The sequence below is a fragment of the Dreissena polymorpha genome, chromosome 4, assembly GCF_020536995.1.
Source record: "Dreissena polymorpha isolate Duluth1 chromosome 4, UMN_Dpol_1.0, whole genome shotgun sequence".
NCBI lineage: Eukaryota > Metazoa > Mollusca > Bivalvia > Myida > Dreissenidae > Dreissena > Dreissena polymorpha.
This window is the reverse complement of record NC_068358.1, coordinates 123,529,189-123,552,767: the sequence shown is the minus strand read 5'-3', so window position 1 is coordinate 123,552,767 and position 23,579 is coordinate 123,529,189. Positions and strand designations below refer to the sequence as shown.

General features: G+C 39.1%; 1 protein-coding gene across 2 annotated transcripts; it reads left to right on the top strand.

Moving 5' to 3' along the window:
* Positions 1 to 861: 861 nt before the first annotated feature.
* LOC127879550 (mucin-5AC-like) lies at positions 862 to 21,750 on the top strand. 2 transcript variants are annotated; one of them, XM_052426473.1, is made up of 8 exons: positions 862 to 1,002; positions 16,029 to 16,122; positions 16,485 to 16,594; positions 17,127 to 17,291; positions 17,943 to 18,033; positions 18,528 to 18,655; positions 20,443 to 20,958; positions 21,229 to 21,750. In XM_052426473.1, exons 2-8 carry the CDS (start codon positions 16,076 to 16,078, stop codon positions 21,567 to 21,569), a joined length of 1,398 nt encoding a protein of 465 aa, XP_052282433.1. In that variant the 5' UTR covers positions 862 to 1,002; positions 16,029 to 16,075; the 3' UTR covers positions 21,570 to 21,750. The 2 variants fall into 2 exon arrangements, with proteins under 2 accessions (XP_052282433.1, XP_052282432.1); XM_052426472.1 differs by lacking the exons at positions 16,029 to 16,122; positions 16,485 to 16,594; positions 17,127 to 17,291; ... (2 more) ...; positions 20,443 to 20,958; positions 21,229 to 21,750 and adding an exon at positions 7,867 to 11,083.
* Positions 21,751 to 23,579: the final 1,829 nt, after the last annotated feature.

The window sequence follows — 23,579 nt, the reverse complement described above, 5'->3', positions numbered from 1 at the left end:
TATTATTTGCTCCATAACCAACACACCTGTTTTACACGTATTTGTGTTTTAAACACTTCAAACGAATTTATTATATCAATCAATACCTTGTGAGTTATTATGCTCGCGTGTTTTCTTTTCTATTTAAATTGTATAGCGTATTATGCATTGTACTTAAATATAAACAGGCTTGGGCTAAATTAGTACACTGCGGCCTTCACGTATATGGTACTTAAGTAAACTTGTGAAATTCCTGCACAAATACATATATGTAGATCAAAGCTGCATTTGTCCTTTCAAGGGGGTCAGCGTGGGCACGAAGTCTGCACAATCAGGGACGACACTTTCCGCTTGGAGTGGAATTTTTTGAGACAAGAATTCCTTTAAATGTAAAATTCCTTAAAAAGCGGAACATGTTTCCCTTGTTAGTCTCTACGGACTACACAGGCTAATCTGGGACGATATATTGTGCACATATGCATTTATGCCCGTTTTCCCAGAGCGTGGCACGTTTTTATGTGTATGTCCGCTATGCTCCACTCGCAGGACTCGGGCTATCCCAGATGGTTGCGTACTGGCAAGTCAAACAGCATATCGTTAGTTCAAATCCCAGTATGGCCTCGTGACAGTAGGGGTTGGTTATGACCCCTATCGGATCTCAATTTAAAGTAAGGGAAAATCAGTTAATGGTATATGCCTTAAATTGTCTGTCCAGGAAAAGTGTAAGTTTTTCAAATGAGCGCCTTGATATGAATGAAATTCTTTTAAAACACGGAAAAAAAACACGAATAAACCAGATAAATCCCCCTCTCCGATCCCCCCCTTCCGAACACCGTTTTCCGTTCCGCTCGGGAAGTTTCGGTGCACACGGAAATACCAACCACTAAGCGAGGAGAGCGGTTTTAAGTTAACAGCGTGTCTAGTATTGTTAAACTCGGTCGGGAAACTCTGGTATAAACACGGTCCGAAAAACACAGCCAGAAAACCACCTGTTGATTGAAATCGTAGTTTCCTTCTATCGAGGTAAGATTTTACAATTATTTTATAGCGTTATCATATATTAATACCGTATAGTAGTATACATATTAGTTTTGTTATTTAATGCTTTAGGTTATGTAGTATAAAACCATGTTCAGCTTGTTTCCTATCATTTGTAAAAGTTTGTCAACTTTTCTCGGCTTAGTGTCCGTGGTGTGCTTAAATAATAATTATCAAACTCGCGTACATCACCGTTGTAATAACGTAATGTATATATTTCCACGAGTTTAATGGCCAGATATTTTGCTTGGTGTAAAGCGTATCCGCGACTATAAACTTCAGTCCCCGGCACAGGACGTGTAGGCCTATATTTCATACGACGATAGAAGCTACATATACAACCAGCGGTTTATGGACTTTTAAGGTCAGGGAAGTAATCCGCAAGGAAACTATAAATAGCTCCAGCTATAGCTGTGTGCATTCGGCTGCTACAAATGCGCGCTCCGGTGTTTCGAATGTCACACCAAGGTGTAGATATTTGTATTCATGTCACATTTCGCTATACAAGGCTGGGGTTTCCGAGTATAATCGTGCATTGTGGTTAAATCTCAAAGGACAACGCACCGTTCTTTCTTTATAAGTTGGTCATAACTGCGCATAGTATATATACAAAGGCATATCGGATATAAAAAAGGATCGGATATTCTTATTGAAATTGAACACAAAATATAGTCGAGGCAAATTTAGATTTGTATCATTTACGACCACTTGCGACACTTGTTTGCATTGTATTCTTCGAGTAAAAATGCAAAGTCAACTTATTCCAAATTAATAAATGCATACAGTATGATTAAAATGTGAATGACTGTTAATATTAAGTTCCATTTAAGTTGAAACAACACAATTTTAAATTGAAACATGTACGTAAGTTTAACATGATGGATGCTTTTTTTCAAAGAAAATGTTTTACATTTAGAATGTTGAAGCTGCGAAATTCTCACGGATTTGCCGAACCTAACGATTTAATGCGCACTATCTTTTAAATCAAGACCACAATTTTCGCCAATTTAAATACATCCAATCTTTAGTATAGACAGACCACGTTTCCTATGCTGGGAAAGTTGCAATCGTGTGTGTGCTGCTCTAGATAAGATACCGTCACGGACTTGGCAATCAATCCCGTACAGCGATATCCCATAGGGCCTCGTGCCGCCTTCTGGCGGCTGGGGAAGCTTGGGACACGGTCTGCTTTTGCACTGGACACGGGCGTAGCCGTAGTGGATGTTGTGTTCGGCGTAGACGCTTTCTTGAAAATACCGTTACTTTACCCGACATAGGCGTAGCCGCAGGCGGGAGGGGGGGGGTCGATCTTATGTCCAGGGTATACGCTTTTTAGAATCGTTGATAACGAAGTCCACTTTACCCTGCAGGGGAATAGCCGCAGTATTCGAAATAGTATTGCTTAAATAGCGTTTTACGTATGTTCACGTTACTACACCGTATGCTTTACCCGGTACTGTTTATCAGTTTATAAGACGTCAATGTTTTGTTCGGTGTAACAGTTCCAAAGGGGCGTCAATTAATGTTATGTACGGTGTTACAGTTCCAAAAGGTCGTCAATGCTTTCTTAGGTGAAACTGGTGTATAGGCGTCAATATTATGTTTGGTAAAACTGTTGTAGAGTCGTCATTGTTATGTTCGGTGTAACAGTTCCAAGGGGGCGTCAATGCTTTCTTAGGTGAAACTGGTGTATAGGCGTCAATCTTATGTTTGGTATAATAGTAGTAGAGTCGTCATCGTTAAGTTTGGTGTAACAGTTCCAAAGGGGCGTCAATGCTTTCTTACATGTAACAGGTGTAGAGACGTCAATCTCATGTTTGTTATAACAGTTTTAGAGTCGTCAATGTTATGTTCGGTATTATAATGGTAGAGGCTTCAATATTATATTCAGTGTAACTGTTGTGGAGCAGTACCGGCCGATGCACGTAAGCTGTCTCGCTCGCGAAGTGGTTGGTACACTCGCTTCTCACCTAGGCGACGCGGGTTCAGTTCCCATTCCCGGCAGCATGTACGGTTGTTTGGTGGTCACCATACTGGACAGGCGGGGTTTCCTCCGGGTTTTCCGGATTCCCACAACAAAACAAAACCACACCAAAATTGAAAAACTTTCAGTAACGAAGAATTAGTCGGAAATTGCAGCTATAATTCAAAATCCAAACTTTCGCGAGCTAGGAAGTTAATTATGTAGGAGTGCTGGGGCCCACTCGGACACTCCTGGTCCTCACATAATATAGCCTCTTTCTCGGAAAGGGCCTCATAAATTTCGAAGTACACACACACACACGTAGAGGTGTCCATGTTAAGTGAGTTCTAATGGTAGTAGAGGCGACACTTATATGTTAGTTGTTACAATTGTATATATATGCGTCCATGTTATATTTGATGTAACAGATATATGGAAGGCGTCAATGTTATGTTCGGTACACCAATCGTATAGATGCGTCAAGGTTGGGGTCAGTGTTGCAGTTGTAGAGGCATCTGTGTTATATTCAATTTAATACTTAAAGAGGCTTCGTTTCGGTGATTTGTTTGTTGTTACCGTGTAGAAGAGTCAGTGTTATGTTCGGTATAACACTTTTAGGGGAATCAATGTTGCACTGCAACTGTTGTAGATGTGTCGTTGTTGTGTTCTGTGTACCAGTTTAGAAGCGTCAATGTTATGTAGGGTGAACCGCTAAAAAGGCGTCCATGTTATGTTGGGTGTAACCGTATAGACGCGTCGATGTTATGTTGGGTGTAACAGTTTTAGAGGCGCGAAATTGTATGTGCTGGGTAACTATTTTAGTTGCGTATATGTTATAAAGGGTGAACAGTTGTAGAGGCGTCGGTGTTGTATTAAGTGTGCGGGTAGTAGACGGATCGATATTATGTTTGGTTTGTTAGTCGGAAAGCATATACCCGCGGTCGCTGCAGTGTCCTTTCGGGAGTTGGTGCTCATCATACCATGGTTATACCAACCACTGGCTTAACGGATCTGTGTAGCGTGAATTCGCAATACTGTGAAAACATTAAAACAGTGTGGACAAAGGTCGCGAGACTATATCCTATTTACTTAAGCTGTAAATAACCGGGTGAAAACATTTTAAATAGGCGCTTCAGGATATGATACACATACATTATTTAAGTTTATTGGTATGCCGAACACAATATTTGTAAGTAGAGCTCTTGTATGTTAAAGGACACCAAGTACCCATTATGACTGTATTCATTTTCTGTATGTTCTTTTCATCATATAAGTTGGGCCTTGCTCTGTGAAAATGGGGGTTAATACGTGTGGGTAAAGTGTCGTCCCATATTAGCATGTGCAGTCCACACAGGCTTACAGGGTTTTTTTTTCCACTTTTTGGGAAGATAGCCCATGGCTTTGGGATTGGGAATTTTATCGGCATTTTCATGAAATTGGGAAAATAAATTCATTAGCCTTTTTTTCCACACGAAAAGTCCACTGATTAGGGAAATACTAAATTTGATTTAACTCTTTATAATCATTCAAATTAAAAGAAAAAAATCATATAATAATTTGTTAGATGTAATTGAATTAAAATTGAGATAAAATACACATAAGACTTCTTTCTAAAAAAAAAAAAAAAAAAAAAAAAAAAAAATTATTTTTTTTTTTTTTTTTTTTGGCAATTGGGAATTTTTTGCCACATTTTGGGAAAAAAAGTATACTTTTTGGGATTGGGAACATAGCCGAATTTCGGCTATAAAATCAGGCCAAAAAAAACCCTGGCTTATAAGGGACGACACTTTCCACTTTTATGATATTTGTCGTTTAAAGAAAGTATTTTCTTCGAAAAAATCTAGTCTAGGCGGAAAGGGTCGTCCCTGATTAGCCTGTGCGGATTGCACAGGCTAATGTGGAATGACGCTTTACGAACATGCATTAAACCCTCTTTTTACAGATCACATGTTCGCATTTTTTGTCCTATTCTATAATTTATTATGATGTTGTTCGAGACGAAAACTCTCACATACCAATGCAATGTACTCATTTTAATTCAAACGCAAAACAGTAAAACTCAGGTAAAAAATGTTGATATTGATATAGTGACGATAATGTTTGCTAGTAGAATTCGTAATTTGAACTGTTATGTGTCTATGCGAAAGGGCACACATTTTTTTTTCATTGTGACTGAATTCCATTTCTTTATTACTCTTCATCATATCGTAAGTTTTTTGTTCGGACGTTAATCCTGTTCTGGTGTTAATCATGGATTTGGCCGAGCAGAAAAGAATCTCACACACAAATCCAATCTACTCATTTAAATCCAAACGCAGAGCAATAAACGTTATGTAAGAAAAACTCTGTCTGAGTTGGCTTGGTACGTCCATGCACGAGAGACTCGTGCTCAGTCGGCGCCACATCCGGTGTAACGGTGCATGCTGACCGTGCAATATGTTTCCTGGAGTCTTATCCATATATCTTGTGCCAGATACAGCCACAATTAAAACGCCGGATCGGGTTTCAAGCGGAAAATTTGCCAATTTTTGTTCCGCCTCGAGTTTTTTTGTGTGTTTGAAATACAAAGAAGAAGTCCGAGTGAGTTTCGTGTGAAAGAACGCGCTCTCTTATTTCAATTGTTCTGAATGAAGGAAGCTATCCAGACAGACGATACTATACGGGCGTAAACATCTATTACGCATTCTCAAGATCGAGGAAAATATTTATAGATAATTTTCTGATCGATATTTGACTTTTTATTTATCAAGACAAGTTATTTCTTGACTTATTTTGCATGTTGTACGTTATAAAGGTTTAACGTGTTTTCTTAACTTACTGAGTAAATGTTCGTCAGTAAAATATTTAGACTCTTCACGGATTGTTGACATAAAACTATAATAAACAATAAATTCCGCCCTTCACCTATTATGTAACGATACTTAAGCAAAGTTGTGAAATTGAGTTTCCATACATTTAAGTATGGTAGACTGTACTGTTGGACCAGGACCCGTATTCTCTCAGGTATATATACATGAAGATATACCTACATACACTAACATATGAGCCTGGCTGCAGTCCGCACCGGCACAGGCTGATCACGGACGACACTTTACGCTTTTATTGTATGTTTCGTTTACAAGAAGTCTCTTCTGAGCGAAAATCCAGTTACGGCGGATTAAGTGTTGTCCCTGATTATCTAGTGCGGACTGCACAGGCTAATCTGGGACGACACTTCACGCACTTGCATTAAGCCCCGTTTTCCCAGAGCGAGGCTCAATTGTGAAATTATATTCATAAATGTAACAATGTTTAATTCGCTGGCCGTTCCATGTACAAACTGTCGACTTTTTACGTTAGGTTTAACGTCGGAATACGAAACTTGACATGTTCTTCTGAGCTTTTCGTATTGTTCCGGTCCGTTGGTCCTTTATTTCAACCTTCGTTTATTGCTCGTATAATGCGCTCTGTTAACTGGAATGAGTATCTATGCAAATGTGTCACATATATCCTTGTTCATTAAGGCGTTTTTATAACTTAATTATGTGAGAATGAATGGCGTTTTCTACGTATTCATAGCATTTGCTATCAGCGAGTTTTCCCTGCTAATTATAGTGGTGTTAAGTCATTGTTCGGACAAAACAATGCGCTTATTTCGATTAACATCACCTGCGAACCCAACCAAATACGATGTTGTTTTAGTTATATTGTATCCGGAAAGCATGTTATGGTATTTAACCCATTTATGCCTAGTGGACTCTCCCATCTTTCTAAATTGGATCAAGTTATTTCCAAAATTCGGGATGTCTAGTATATTTATTTCTATATTTAGAATATTTTTTACAGAAATTCCTTTAAGCAAACAGCGCAGACCCTGATGAGACGCCGCATCATGCGGCGTCTCATCTGGGTCTACGCTGTTTGTCAAGGCCTTTTTTTTCTAGACGCTAGGCATACATGGGTTAACCCAATGCGCTGTGTTCGCTATACGATATGAAATTAAAACAAACTTTCAAAGTTTGCACCCTTGTCGCAAAAGTCATTTAATCTAGATGTGAATCTCATAATGCAAGATAGCAACATATGCATTTTGTTCGATCCGAATATATTTCGATGCACATCGTTAGTTAGTCTTAATGATTAAAACTTCAAATTACAACAAAGGCACGCTTTTTAAAGAAGATTATATAATTATGAAATCAAGAAGTCAAAGAAACTTTGTCTTATGTCTAGTATGAATAAATCGCATTGATAAATACTTTAAACCGCATTTAAATGTTTTGACGAATGGTTCTATTTTATTAAATGAATTGTAGTTATTACATGTATTTCTGTTTACTTTCAAGTTGTAATGCCACTAATATTCTGCACATTTTACAAATAATTCATAAGGAAGATCTTACATCAACACACGGCCTTAACATTGATGAGTGTTTTATATCGCTGATGTCTCGTATGGCGACTGACAGGTAGCGTGACAACGAAAGAAATATGAAGGGATATTAATACCAACATTCCCCTGAGTCCTCGCGAAGGTTACCTCCCCTGCAGTAACCAATTTAACCATAAGTCAAATCCTTCCGTCAGATTATTACGTTAGTTCCTAATGTTTTATTACAGGGAATTATTGTGACTTTCCGCCGTAAACAACAATTGAAAAAACTGTTTAATTGATCGTAACTTACTTGTGTGGGCTTTATATTCAATTTACAAGGCGCGTTGGTAATTCAGAGTTATTTACTTACTTTTCATGAGCGCCTTTCAAATTCGATCAGCCACCTATTACGCGAGGTGATAAAACCCTTTCTTAGACCTCAGCCGTCGCACAGTTTTCACCACCGGAAAAAAATGAGGATGCCCGCAAATAATGCAATATGTTTTATTTATACACTATTTATTGGTTTCAGACGGACGCTGTCGGGATAAGAACGATGTCGGGCCGCTCCCGCGGGGTCCTCTCCCGCTTCCTTGAGCAGTCCATCGTGAAGCTGTGCCGAGAGGCCGTCACCTACCGAAGCCGTCTCGAGATAGAGGGCGTCCTCTGCGTCAGCGTTGACGACGGCAATGAACACGTAATAAAAATAAGGGAAGTCTTCACTCAGGAATGTAATGGGGATAATGAGGAAAATTTGAAATCTCGCCGCCAGGAAATAAATGAGTATCAGTCGAATACGCTCAAATCTCCCGCCATTTTATTGGGACTTGCAAATATGCCAGACGAAACAATCCTACTCCAGCGTGGGCAGAAGGACTCTAATGGTAAATACTCAAGCATTTCAAGTCAGCTGTTTGAGATGCCGACAACATCCAAAGGAACGCAAGACGATACTCAGGAGAATGAAATAGACGTCGAATGCAAGTCATTGGCAAAACATTCCGGGAAAGAAACACTGAGCTCTGAACCAGAAACCGTAGATTTAGATAAAATTGCAATATCTACAGCCAAAGACATTCTCTGCAAAAAATGCGGCGAGACGCTAGCCGACGTAAATGCGTTTGATACTCACAACATAACCTCACACGGTCATTTTACGTGCCTTATATGTCTGTCCACGTTCACGTCAAGGAATAATATGAAACGTCACATCCGGCTCCACACCGGCGTCAAGCCGTACCGATGCCACAAGTGTAGCGAAAGCTTCTCCCGAAACGACGACTTCAAGCGCCACTTGCTGCGCCACACATTCCAGAAGCCGTACCGGTGTGTCGCGTGCCAGACCGGCTATGCCGACCGCACCGGCGTGAAGACGCACATGATGAAAGAGCACGGAACAAACGTGTTCCACGCGTGCACGATCTGCGGCGAATGCTTCACCGACGCACGGAAGTTCCAAGAACACCGCGAGACTCACACGGAGAGTCAGGAATACCGCTGCTCTTTGTGCGCGTTCATAGGCTCAAATGCGCTAATGTACAATAAGCACATGCTGACACATGGCGGCCAGCGGAAGTTCTCTTGCGCGCACTGTTCTTTAACTTATACGGATCCCTTTAGCTACACCAGTCACGTAAAGAAGCACAAGGGTGACCCGTCCGTGACGTCATTCCAGTGCTGCTTTTGTGAGGTTGTCTTGGCGTCTTATGAGCAGTTTCAGCGACACGAACATTCGCACTTACAATCGAAGCAACACACGTGCAACATTTGTAAAAAACACTTCCGGTATCCGTACAACCTTAGAGAACACATGTTGACTCACATTCCAAAAAATGAGCTTATAGGCCGCGCGGACGGCCAGAACGAAACATCTAACCTGTCTGAATGGTCGCCGTCAACTGACGACGAAACGGTCGATAAATCTCACGAAAGCCTAACTGATATAGACAATGATAAAGGCGATATGGAAGAAAACAACAATGTTATTGAGTTGCCAGTATCAGCCAATGATGAAAAGGAGAGAAGTTATGATGAGGACAAGAACGGTTCCAGCGAGTACTGGTGTACCGAGTGCAATCACGGGTTTGGTACAGAACACGAACTACAGGAACATATCGTAATGAGACACGAACACGGGCCGGAAGGCCCCGCCAATCATCAGAGCGCAGACGATATGATCGGTGACGACAATGTTTTCTCTCGACGCGCGCATTCGGCGACGGAAAACAACATACCCGCGTTCAGTTACATTCTGCCATCATGCCTCGAGGAGGGAAACTCGTCACCGCCGCTGGCATCATCGCACTGGAGCCACGCTGAGCGGGATTCGCTGGCCACGGTCAGCCATCTAACTCACAAACGAAAGTCTGGTCTGACGCCGGAGCGCAAAATCAAACACTCACGACTGGAACATCAGAATGGCAGACCCTCAGTAGGCGAAGAGCTTCAGGGACTCTTGTATCAGACAGGGCGCAGTTCTGATTTTGCTTTAAAGGATAACATTTCAACAGATGTCGTAACCACGCCCAAATCAAAACGAGCCATAACAACGTCTTTGAAAGGCATGAAATTGAAAATATGCTTGGAGCACGATTCAAATGCAGATTCCTCGACGATGCAGTCCGATATTTCTAACATATCGGAAGATTCTTTTATGGAGAAAGACGCATCGTTCGTCTGTGAAAATTCCAGCGACGTCGGAAACAAATACAGCAAATCATCCGTGCTGGGCATGGATACAAACTTTTCTACCGTAACAAACAGTAACTCGCCGACTAGCATCAACCTCAAAGTGCGCAATCCAGGCTTCGAGAAGGTCATTACACCCGAAGTCCTGTTCAACACAAAGGCGCCCTTCACGTGCGAGGTGTGCGACGAGACCTACAACGATTTCGGCTCATTCGACACGCACGGCGTCAAAGTCCATCGCCGGTTCCTGTGCTCCTACTGCGGAAAGGCATTTACGTCGCGGCCGAACCGCGAGCGCCACGTTCGCTACCACACGGGCGAGAAACCTTACCGCTGCGATATCTGCCCGGCCTCCTTCTTCCGGGGCGACGATCTCAAGTACCACCGCACCACGAAGCACGTCGACGTCAAACCGTTCCTGTGTGGCGTCTGTCAAACGTCGTTCTGCTTTCCAAAGGAACTAGAGAAACACTTGAGACTGAACCCGGATCACAAATCCAGCGTATAGCCGAGATCGACATCGCACAGCCTGATTTGTCCATATGAAGATAAGGGACTTATCAGATTTATTTGTCCATATCGCTCCATTGGTGCCTTTCCATACGCATACAAATGTTGACCCCTTTGACATTGAATTTTAACTTAGGGTCCGCGTTTAGGTTTCGAAAAATGCGTTTAGGTTTTGAAAAATGCTCATAAATTCTATCAAATTGTTTATCGGGGGCATATGTCATCCTATGGAGATAGCTCTTGTTTAGATTCTATTCATTATTATTGTAAATTGTGTATGCTTTGTACAAACAGTTCAGATTATATACGGTGCAATTGGGACCGTCATATTTAAACAGAAATAACGCATATTTACAGATGTATATAATAACAGATATATTTCAGTCGACGAAAATTAAACAACGTTGTTTTGTCAACATTAACATTCCATTATTCTGTACATATTCACGCCGAAGTAACGTTTGTTGGTTTTTATTTTGTTTATAAGAAAATACACATATATTTATGCTTCAAAAAGATTTATATTTCAAAAAGTTGTTTCAACTCTTTAACCAGTCTTATCTTTGTAATTTAGTTTTAGAATTCCTCATAAATATATTTTATGACCTAATCTAGTCCGATACACTGTCTGCCGAATCAGGTATTTCGCTATGAGACGTCTCAACTTCCAATCGGCAATTTTATCATTCCCGAGTAAGTTATTTGCAACAAATAAATGCCGTTTTAAATTGTTGTTTAAATTTTTAAATTCCTGCTCAATCGCAGGTTGATTATTTGATCAGTGTTCGTTTATTATTTCCAAACATAACCGAAGCCTTAAAGTCGTCATAATGAGTACGCTATTTCTCCAGGTCAAAATGTACAAAGTATTTTTCTTATATTATTAACTGTGAAAGCGACAACTTAAGGCGAAAATAAATGCAACATTTTGTAAATAGAGACCCCTATAACCATACCTTTTCTTAAGAGCATTCTAAGCATGTACGAAACAAGAAGAAACTCGACACAAATCAAAATAGAGTTTTGTTGCAACATCTTTTTCGGTCGTTTTCTGTGGAATGTAACGCATTAATTAAACCACAATATTTGACTATAGATTCTAATTGCATTATATTTACAAGATTTTGACGGCTGTCTTAAATGTAAAACATGCCTTCGAGTAAAATATGTTGACTTATTAAGAGAGAACAGCCCTACATGACTCGCTTATTTAGTACTTCCATGCAAATTATAAGGGAAAACCTCTATTATAGACGTCGTGTATGTGTTTCGAAAAAATGCGACGAGACACTTGCCGACGTAAATGCGTTTGATACTCAAAACGTAACGTCACACGGTCATTTTACCTGCCTCATATCTCTGTCCACGTTCACGTCAAGGAATTACATGAAACGTCACATCCGGATCCACACAAGCCGTACCGGAGCCACAAGTGTTCTGAAAGTTTCTCCCGGAACGACGATTTCAAGCGCAACTTGCTGCGCCACACATTCCAGACGCCGTATTGATGTGTCTAGTGCCAAACCGGCTATGCCGACCGCACCGGCGTGAAGACGCACAAGGGCGATATCGCACAAATAGAGCTTGAAGTGCTCTTCAGCCTTTTTTCTCAACATGCAAATATGGTCATTTTGTCGTTGAAGAGATGTTAGCCTTTGACAGGAAAAATGAGTTATCAGCCTTCTTTGCACAAATGCTAATATGCCATTTTGTTTTAAAGAGACGTTGTCATTTGAGTCTGCTTTGCACATAATTATGCTAATAGACCCATTCGAGTTTAAAGAAATTCTGCCCTTTTCTTATATGTTGATAATACCGTTTTGCTTTCGTTTGCCAATATTTAGGTTTGGATGGTGAACAATTTCAAGCAAGGATTTGTACATTATTATAGTTAACACTTATATTAGTAACCGTTTAACAAGAAAACCGTTTATTAAGAACATTTTAAGATTAATTTATATTTCAAAAAGGTTGTGTCATTTTATTAGCAAGTGTTATATTTGTTGTTTAGTTAAATAATTTCACATACAAATATGGTATGATTCGCTCTAGTTCGATATACAGTCTATCACGCCGAATCAGATCTTGCTCCAAGAGACATATGAGTCGCGTTCTGAGAAAACTGGGCATAATGCATGTGCGTAAAGTGTCGTCCCAGATTAGACTGTGCAGTCCGCACAGGCTAATCATGGACGACACTTTCCGCTTTAATGGTATTTTTCGTTTAAAGAAAGTCCCTTTTTACCGAAAATCTAGTTTAAGCGGAAAGAGTCGTCCCTATTAGCCTGTGCGTACTGCACAGGCTAATCTGGGACGACACTTTACGCACATGCATTAAGCCCAGTTTTCTCAGAACACGACTCCAATAGTGTTATGAATTCCGAGTAAATAATTCATAAGAATTTGATGCCGTTCTTAATCTAGCTATTATGTATAGTTCGTCATAGTGTTATTAGCTAATTAATTTTTACTTTCCAAACATAACCGAAGTCTTAGTGGTCAACGCTTCTTCTGCAGCCAATTGATAAGGGGAAACAACTGTCACAGTCGTCATGTACGTGTTTTGCACGAGTTGTGAACCTTTTTCTGCTTTTAGAAATAAGCTTTTTGAAGTGTCTCAGTTTCTGTACTAGCCTTGTGCAAATATGTATCCACAAGAAATGTAACGCGTGAAAATAGTTTCATTTCTGTGTGTCAAACAGAAAGCTAATTCAAGAATTTATTAGTATATGTGCGATGCTTAAAATGGCATTTACCTGTATACAGTATTAATTGCTTTAGGCCTTTGTGAATGGTAGTGCTGAAGACGTTTGCACAGGGTCTCGAAAAAATAAGTATCTTTTTATTTAATCAGGTGTAGTAACAATATAATAAGTTCATAATATCGAATACCATTTGTTGACACATTAATGATCCAAAGTTCTGATTTTTGTATATGCGTATTACGGCATAAAGTTCGAGTATAACGTCTTTTTGTATACAATGTACGTACAAAGTCTCTCAGCGTTTCCGCATACGTTCAATGCCATTCCGTATGAGTACAGCGTATTTTCGTACGCGAACAAGGTCTCCCGTATGAAAACAAGGTCTTCCGTATGCAAACAGCGTCTTTCCGTGTACGAACAACGTCTTTCCGTATACCGTACGTACATAGAGGCTATTATGTGAGTTTTGGATAAAGATCAAGTTTATCATGCAAGGCTTAGAACCAAGTAAGCGCGAGGCTTGCTGAGTGCTACCATGGTTCGAGCCGAGCATGATAAACTTGATATTTATCCAAAACTCACATAATATTATATTTATCATATTATTTCATCCCTTTGTCCATTAATATTTATAAAATATCGCATTTTGTGACGATTTTATCTTTCAGAAGTTGACAAAAACATATTCACCAATTTTTGGAAAAGAAAACAAATCTGGTCTAAAAACAGCGATAGTATAAAGCTTAAGTTTATACGATCGTTGTTATACTATCGATTTTCATCTGGTAAGAGGTTAAAACGTCTTTCCGTATGCATACAACGTCTTTTCGTATGCAAAAACGTCTTTCGTTTACGTACATCGTCTTTCCGTATGCGTATATCATGTTTCCGTATACGTACAACGCTATTATGGTACAAATGGCGCCAATTAGAAAAAACATATTTCTTCTTTGTAAGTGCTTATTATACCACGAGCCTTCATCAACCATACGTAAAATAACCTGCTTCTTCTAGCAACATTTAAATATCAGTTACATATGTCACTTTTTTAAACCATATCTGAAGTCGAGTAAAAAGATACAACACTTATGGCACACTCCGTATTTTTTTCCGATGTAAAAGCTCGGAAAATGTAATCTGCAATTACAGTAAACTTGAATTTCAAATTGTATTAATTTTAGAGGATTTTTTAATATAAAAACCTGGATAGTGTGTAGATTAATTAAAACAGCATCGTTATGTTTATTTATTCCTGCAAAAAGTCAGTATCAGATAAATTAGTCATTTGTTAATAAATAGTATAAAGTGGGACCGGTCGTCTGAAAAGTGTGTTAAACATGCACCTGTGGCGAAAGCGGACCAAACACAGAGGCAATATTGTTGATAAACAATGTTGATAGACTATTCGTGCGAAACAAATTAACTGATATTTACACTTTACATACTCTGTATTATACCGGTCAATCCATGGTCATTGCTAATTGCAATTATAATCTACTATATCCGAATGGTGTGTACACGTCGGCTTTAGTTATTGATAATAGAGACTCATTACACCTCAAAAGAAACACTCTTCAGTTGATATTACATCAGTTTTTGCTTTCATTAAATTCACAAAATATTTTGGTCGCATTTATTCGATTGTTGCGAAAAATCTAGCTTAAGTCCGTGTGTACATAATTCTCAGTAGGTGGGTAAACACGTGCTACTGGTCATTACAGATACAACGTTTGTATAAAAGCTTTGTTCTTAATTACTTTCTCGTATCAATTGGACCCAAAGAATACGGTATGCTTACCTCAGAGACCTCTAGATTTTTAATTAGGGCCTAATTTAAGTCAGTTACTCCTCGGATTCATCTAACCACCGTAAGGTAATGTCAGTCGCGGCGCATGTTTCAACCAGACATGGCATGTTTCTTGAAGTTCCTGATAGCCACTTGGACTTGCGTCTCTTTCGGAGTACAGCTAAGTAAGCATGTTTAAAGGGTAAACGTTTTAACGTGTTCACAGGGTGCATTATCAACGTGGTTTACATTGGGTTTACACAAGGGCTGGGCAGAATTTAAACACTTTATTATTGCAAATTTTTAAAGTTATTGAAATACATTTGCTAAGCCTGAATTGTTTAGTTGTTAACTGAAAGCGTTTTCTTCCAGAGGTCCCAGGATCGAATCCCGTCGAAGATAATAGTGTTCACTTGCTGTTATGAGAATTTCATTACCTTTATGGTATTAAAGTGTTATTAGTATATACATTTAAAGAAATTTATCAAAAATTCAAATATCTGCGAAAGTTTGTGAATTGAACGATCTTTTAAAAACAATTGCAATTTCTAAATTGTTTTAGTGTCGTCATTAAAAAAATCTTCTTTAAGAAACATTTTTAAATTATTAAATTATTTTTTATCTAAGTATCTGACAAAAACGAACACTTTACTTTTAAAATTAATTAAAACTTTTTTATTAAGAGTTGTATAAAGTGTTACTTTTGCTCCAGATTTTTGAATGCACGTGTGGCATCAATATACAAATGTTTCGCAAAAAATTCACACCCCGGTGCAATTTTGAAACAGTGACTTACAGGTTCTTACAAAAAATGGACTTTGAGCCGTCTGTTTTAATTTCTCGTTTAGGTTTTATACACTTAGAACCGAAAACCTTATTCGCGTTATATGTCCAAATAACTCTTAAAATAACAGTTTGCATAAAAATTTAGTCAACTGTTTAGGCAAACTCATAAGAAAGTTAATTGAAATGAGTCCTTCGTCATGGTGTATGTTGTCGTCACAGCGCATGCGCAGTGTTCCGGTACCCCGCTGGTTCTGGCAGCCACTGAGATGCCAACCGTCTTCCAGACGCCCGGTTTTCCGACGAGCTACGCACAGTAAGTTTCGTTTCTTACCAATTACTGGTTCATAAAAAGTTTCACATACGACCCAATTAACCGCGCACTTAAATACAGTTATGTTTACAGAATTCAGTACAAGTGCCATTTGTAATGTATGTCGCCCTAGCAAAAGACCACCTATTGAAGTGGAATATGTATCTAAATAAGTTTTATCTCCGGAAAAAAACGACAAACGGTGTATATGGGATTTTAAAATGGCTTCAAGTCCAGACACGAAAAAGGAACTCTTTCGACATATGCACTACTTTCGATGGACCACTATAGGCTACGCACTAATTTCTTGGCATCAAGCCGATATATATCCAGATAGCATTGACTTATTTGACGGTGATTCGCAGCAACCTCGACTGCATGTGGCTACTCGACTCGGGCACGTTGGGCCAAGGCATCCTGATGTATTCAAACCTGCTCGATGTAACGTGCAATGACGGTGTCACCATTCACAACGGTAAGAATATTTTCTTTCAATAAATAGTTTTCTGATAAATGTATGTTCAACACACATACAGTCCATGTAATCGAGTATGATTTGCGTGTCGTTGCCTTTTTTTATATTGTATATTGAAATACGGCAATAACTTGTTTCAAGTACACTGAAAATATAAGTGTAGATAGAGGGTCAATTTTTAAATTTAGTGGATAATCTTCAAAAAACATGATGATCCTCGTTCTGTGAAAACTGGTCTTAAGTCATGTGCGTAAAGTGTCGTCGCAGATTAGCCTGTGATGTCCGCACATGCTAATCAGGAACGTAACTTTTCGTGTTTATGGAATTTTTCTTTTACATCATGTCTCTTCTAAACTAAAATCCAGTTTAAGATGAAAATATCGTCATTGATTAGCCTGTGCAGACAGCCCCGTCTAATCTGGGACGACACTTTACGCACATGCATTTAGTCCGGTTTTCCTAAGACACTGTTCATATTGTCCGTATTGGCGTACAATCCTACCCAATTACCGGCTGTGTTTTCGTCTGCCAGGACAGTCCACCTCTGATTCGACACTGATGAACAATTACTGCGGAAACAACAAAGTGACCGGCGAATACACGTCCACTAACCGGTACGCGCTGGTCAGACTGCGCACGGACGCCTCGACTGCCGGAAAGGGGTTCTCCATGACCTACATGTCGGCACCAGACACATGTATTCCTTTTTTGAAATAAAAACGTGTTTTATTGAATATATATATATATATATATATATCAAATGGTCAGTCAACAAATCTAACACGAAATTCGATATAAATAAAAAATTAAATAGCAGTTCAATAACCCATTAAGAACGCAAAAGAAGGTTCCAAATTTGAGCATAATATAATATAATATTTTAAGTTTTTTTTATAAAGCATAATATTCGAAATTCTTATTTCATTTTCTCAATTATTCGTAAAGTCATAGAATCAATATATTATTCACATTATGAATAATTGGGCCATGCATTGATACTTCTTTCGTTTTTTTATGCGTGGGTATTGAAGAAACCGGACTAAAAGTCTAGTTTAATTCCTCAGTAATACAAATGGTTGTTTGGAGATAAATATACATGTGCCACGATTTATATTAAATGTCTTTATAATCCAAAACCGTTTCAGATAATTTAACTGAATCTTATAATCAACTCATCATAAGATGTTTAATAAATCATGCGCGCGCCCGCCGAAGCATTTCTTGTTTTTATTGAAATTCAGTGTGTTTAGAATGAACATGTAAATGCGGACACTTTATCCCTACACACACTTATGCAGGAGCACATGTGATTGCGCCCACTATCAATTTCTTCTTGTGTCACCTGCAGCTGGTTCCGGTTGCACCGCCACTGAAACGCTTACAGCGACCACGTCATCGCATTATCTCACGTCACCAGACTTCCCGGCGCCGTACCCAGTGTGAGTGTTCACTCAGTTATTCTTGCATCAATAGTCAAATCCGCCCAACCTACTACAGTCTCGGGGGTTGTGTTCATAGCGATGGTGAACGGCGTAATGTATGTAGCTTTCATGGCATAAACTCAATCAGTTGAAGTAATCTGGGCTTGTATTCACCATTCGATTCTTAGACTTGAGTCTTAGAATAAAGAATATTTACTAAGCTGTAATGTACGAAAATGTGTGTCGAAACTACGGTCAGTATGTCGAAGTCACAAAACGTTATTCAATTCGCAAATGCCGTTGTGTTTGTAAAAACAATACATAGACCACTAGATGAGATAAAAAGTACTTAGATATTTCAATGATCATACACGTGTGTAAATATTTTTTACGTGTAAATTTTATATGGATTTTAATCCACCATCTCAGTGCCCAACTAATGTCGTATAGAAGAGCCCAATTCAAACGGCGGTCTATACGTAGACATTATTAAAGACACCCTTTTTCCCCAGTGACAGCGACTGTCGGTGGCGTATCCATGCCTCCAGCGAGAACTCGAAGGTCTATCTCGAGATTCTGTTCAGCTACATAGAGGAGGACGGCGAAACCTGCGACTACGACCATCTAACAATATACGACGGTAAACGTAGTTCCGATGGAATTTCTTGGCCCTCTACGTTTACAAAACCGCTTACCAAAATTGTTCGATATTAACGCCTTATTGCTGAGAACTACTCGGTACTTCCAATCTGCCCACAATCCTACACCTCACTACAACCTTGACCTTATTTGGGCGCTAGATAATTAAAATGCGCTAATCAGAATCAAGTTAACGCAACCAACATATGGTATGTGCGTTTATTAAAGACAAACACGGCCTCTACCGATTTAAGTTTATGTCAGTGATGAGAATCCCTGTATAACGAAATCACTTAAAAAACAGCTAAGGACACTTGAAGTATGTCTCACGTACATATCACGTACATCTCACGTCCACCTCATGAGTATCTCACATGTGTTATACGTATACTAGTATATCTCGCATACCTCACGTATACCTCACGCATATCTCACGTATATCTCGCGTATATCTCACGCTCATCTCACGTATCTCTCACGAATATCTAACGCAGCGTCACATACATCTAACGTACAGCTCGCACATGTCTCACGCACATCTCTCGTAAAGCTCAAGTAAATTTCACGTATATTGTATGTACTTTACGGACACCTCTCATGGATATAAAGCGTACATCTTATTAATGTGCCACGTACATCTCACGAATATCTCACGCTATTCTCATGCAAATCTTGCGTATGGAACAATTATTTCTGCAAATACTCACCCTTGTGTCTCCCGTAAATCTCACGTATGTCACTCACATGTCGATTCGTCTCACAGACATATCACGTATGTCTCAAGTACATCTCACGCATGTTCCACGTTCGTTTCGAATTAATATCCCGTCTGCACCCACATCTCTTGAAAGACTCATTTAAACCCCATGGACATCTCAAGTACCAATCTCTTGCACGACGGTCACATTACATTCACCTCTGTGTTGGGCTCAGAACGGACTATTGTTATGAAAGCGTCTCATTCATGTCATAATCATTCCAAGCGTTCATCATTGAGGTTACAGTATACTAAACAATCTCTTGCACGACGGTTACATTGCATTAACTGCATTAAAGAAAACCATCTCATACCATGATATCTTATATCAGTCTTAATTAATTATTATAAAATTGATATGTTTTTTTTATGTTAAGAAACCAACATACATAAATACGTCGAAACAATGCCTATCGTCACTCAATAAAAAAATGGACAATTGTTTACATTTGTGAAGTGCGTGGAATGATTACATCTGTGTAAATGGGCAATAAAATAGTTCCAAAGAGTTGCATTAAAACTCACAAGTTTTTGCACGATTTATCGTACATTTAAAAGTCATATTTCTTAATTAAATGCATGCGATCTTAAATATCCACACAAATATACATTGTATGCGTTTGTTCGGTTTTAGCTATTTGGTAGACAAAATGGCGTGCTGAGCCTTATGCAGAGTTGTATGTGAGAGCAAGAAACGACAACTCTGCGTGGAGATTGCTCAAGTACATCTCGCGTATATCGAACGTCTATCGAATGAATTTCTCATTATACATATCTCACTCACACCACATGTATTTATATCTTTTTTAAATCTAATTTATAGAATTATTACGTATAGTCCAAATATATTTCATGTAAATCACAAGCATTTACATATTTCAAGGACATCTAGTAAATATTTGTATGCACATAACATGTTTATTGCATGCATATGTCTTAAATGTTTCTGGTATATCTACCTATATTGTGCGTACATCTTATGTATATCTCACGTATATATCTCGCAAATCTCACATCTATCTCACGACTAGGGGCTTACATTTGCGAGCATAACTTCCTGCTGACCCAGTGCCCGGCACGGACCGTAGTCGGAACCAGTAACCGGAACTTCACTTCCACTGACGACGCGATGACGGTAATCTTCTCGTCCGACGCCTCCATAGTGCGTATCGGGTTCATAATAAAGTACTTTGAGGTGACGGGGGAGACGACGACGACGGCGGCAACAACAATTACCACGACAGCGGCATCGTCTTCGTCCACGACTTCCGTTGCGACCACAACTTTCGAAACGACGACTTCGCCGTCTGCATGCTGCGCATGCACAGCGACACCTGAGGAAACGACAACGACCACAGCCTCAACTATGACTACTGCTTCAATGCCTGACACAACTACAACTGTAATCAGCACCACTGTAATGTATTCTGGAAACTGCACGTGTCCATCCACGGCTGCATCGGGAACTACCGCCCGTGAATCCACCACCGACAGCGTACTGTCCGGACAAACATCATCTCAAGACGTGGAGACTGACTCGCTATCAGGTAATCGTGGAATCAATTTGCGAAGTTAGTTATAATGAAATGCTAATCAAACAAGCACCATTTTGCCTCTTCATTATATATATATGTATTGTTATTATTATTATTATTAGTATTATTATTATTATTATTATTTATTTATTTTTATTAAATGTTTATGAGTAAATGGTGTAATAAAAAAATCGTACATGTATATATAATAAGCAGTCTCGTTATAATTGCCTTTAAAGTTGTTCAAACAAACGATACTGACTACAATGTTGGGTATTCTAGATTCTGACATATATCTACTCGTCGGCTGTGCCGTTGGCGGGTTAGTTGTTGGCGCGGGCACCATCGGCCTTGTGTGGGCTGTCAAGGCCCGACAGGTTGCACTAAAAGGCATGTCAACCGTCGCTGACATCAGGATCCCACCGGAACCACACGCTGCCGCCGATACACCTGGGTCTAGCAAGAGTGCCCCAGTGGGCAAGACTTCCGGCAAGGTCGGCGCCATAGGGAAAAACCCAGCTATAATTCGCGATAAAGCGTTGCCCAACTCCGTTCCGTCGAAGAGGAAACCACAGGCCCAAGTCGTCCAGTCGCTAAGGAATGACGCCTCGCTGAGTGTATGAGCGTGAACTGAGACGCTGAGATATGACGCTTCGCTGAGTGTATGAGCGTGAACTAAGACGCTGAGATATGACCCCTAGTATGTAATCAAGGACTATTTTCATTAACTCTTGACACATTTACAGACGAACCTTGTTTTGTAAACGCATCAATGGATATATTGCAGTATATATTATCATAACCTATGATCACCATATTTTAGTAAATGTTATTCGCTTTGGTGGTTATTTTTTTTTATGACCAATTTTAAGGTAGATATTGTAAACGCGTTCCAAAGTTGTTTGTTTCATTTTTACCCGATCGACACTTAAGTTTCATGGCGAGTCTAAAATAATAATTTTGTTTATCGGAATTCTATCATATTCGCGAATTAACATAAACATATAAAGAAGAAATGTTGCATACGATAGTGATAATAAGTATTTCTTTCTTTTAACATCTTCAGTAAATTGGGAAATAACTCATGTATAATCCAATAGTCACGAACAGAAGTTAAGCCGACTTACCTAGGTATACATAATCACCTAAAAAGTCGCTTATGATTTCTGATTATAAGACGCATGATTAATCGTCTTTGTTCAGTTTGTGTGTGTGTCGCTTTAATATCCAGTATATGCCCGTATACAATGTACTCTATTAAGAGTCATATTAATATTTTACACACTATTAACACATTTATTTCACATCTTAAATTATTATGGCTTTACTCATCCTCGCATGGCGGCTGATGACTTCACTAACGATCTGGTGGCAGACGGGATTGGAGTATGATAATACGACAACACGCCACTTGTACGCGGATAGACGACAATTACATACGTTATGACATTTGACGTTTGTTCGTGTTGGCAACTTTCAAACTCGCCAATACACAAACACGACAAATATATGGTGTACGAACTGGTCTAAAACTATCCTAAACCGTACGGGACGGTTTAAAAACCGTCCCGGACGGTTTCCTAAACTGTGACGGACGGTTTACATACTTTTGAACGGCTCGTGCGTCTGTAAACCGTACCGGGTGATTTATTTTGTGGATAACAAACCATGCATTGAATATTTAGACTTTGCGTTAACTGTGCAAAAAGCTATCATGTGTGATCACAAAACCAAATATCAGGTTTAAACGGATTTTAGAGTGCTTCATTGAAATACTCATAACTTTAAAATGACTGCATATTTTTAGGAGCAATTTTGATGAAACATTAAAAAGCGATGCATTTACATAACTGCATATTCATATTTTAAATATTCGGTTTATTTAAGTCACAATATACGTTTGAAGTAGGGTTCCACTTTTTTGAGTCATATTTAAAATATGGTAATAAGGACAATGGGAAAGTTTCCGGCGCGAACGGAACTGTTCGGCGGCTGACTTTTTTTTCAGTCAGGTTAATAAATATAATAAAGCTTTATTTTATGTAGACATTTTAAAATCCATTTTACTACGATTGGACATTTTTATTAAAATTAATGGATGCCGCATGGTGACAATGTTAATAAAATTTCTTACATCACTTAAATATCTTATAAAAAAATACACGCGTTTTTATATTAACAAATAAATGCAAACAACACATGTATTATCCATGTATTTTTATGGTTGTCTTTCATAGGCCCTAAGTACTATCCCTACCACATATAGAGCGCGAAGCGCGACACGTATTATTGATTGTAACAATGAGTTGCGATAACGGAAGTAGCCGCTTATCAAGGAGGAGCTGTGTCCCAGCAACCCGATTCCCTAGAGTCAAGCATTCCCCGGAGTTTTTTTTTAAGAACCACATATAGAGCGCGAAGCGCGACACGTATTACTATCCAGGTGGTATGGGCCCTTTAGCATTATCCGACCATTACGTCAATAGTTATCTTCCTTAGAAATCGAGAAATTTTGAAATCGTTGTTCGAAGTCCAAAATTTTCATCCGATTGTTCCCAAACTTGCATAAATTTTTTTTTATCAATGAGGACCCAACCCAAACTCTACATGAGCAATATCGGACCATAAGTCCA

What these genes read in the sequence shown, in the direction of transcription:
- LOC127879550 (XM_052426472.1), top strand. Translation starts at nt 7,891, where the DNA reads ATGTCGGGCCGCTCCCGCGGGGTCCTCTCCCGCTTCCTTGAGCAGTCC.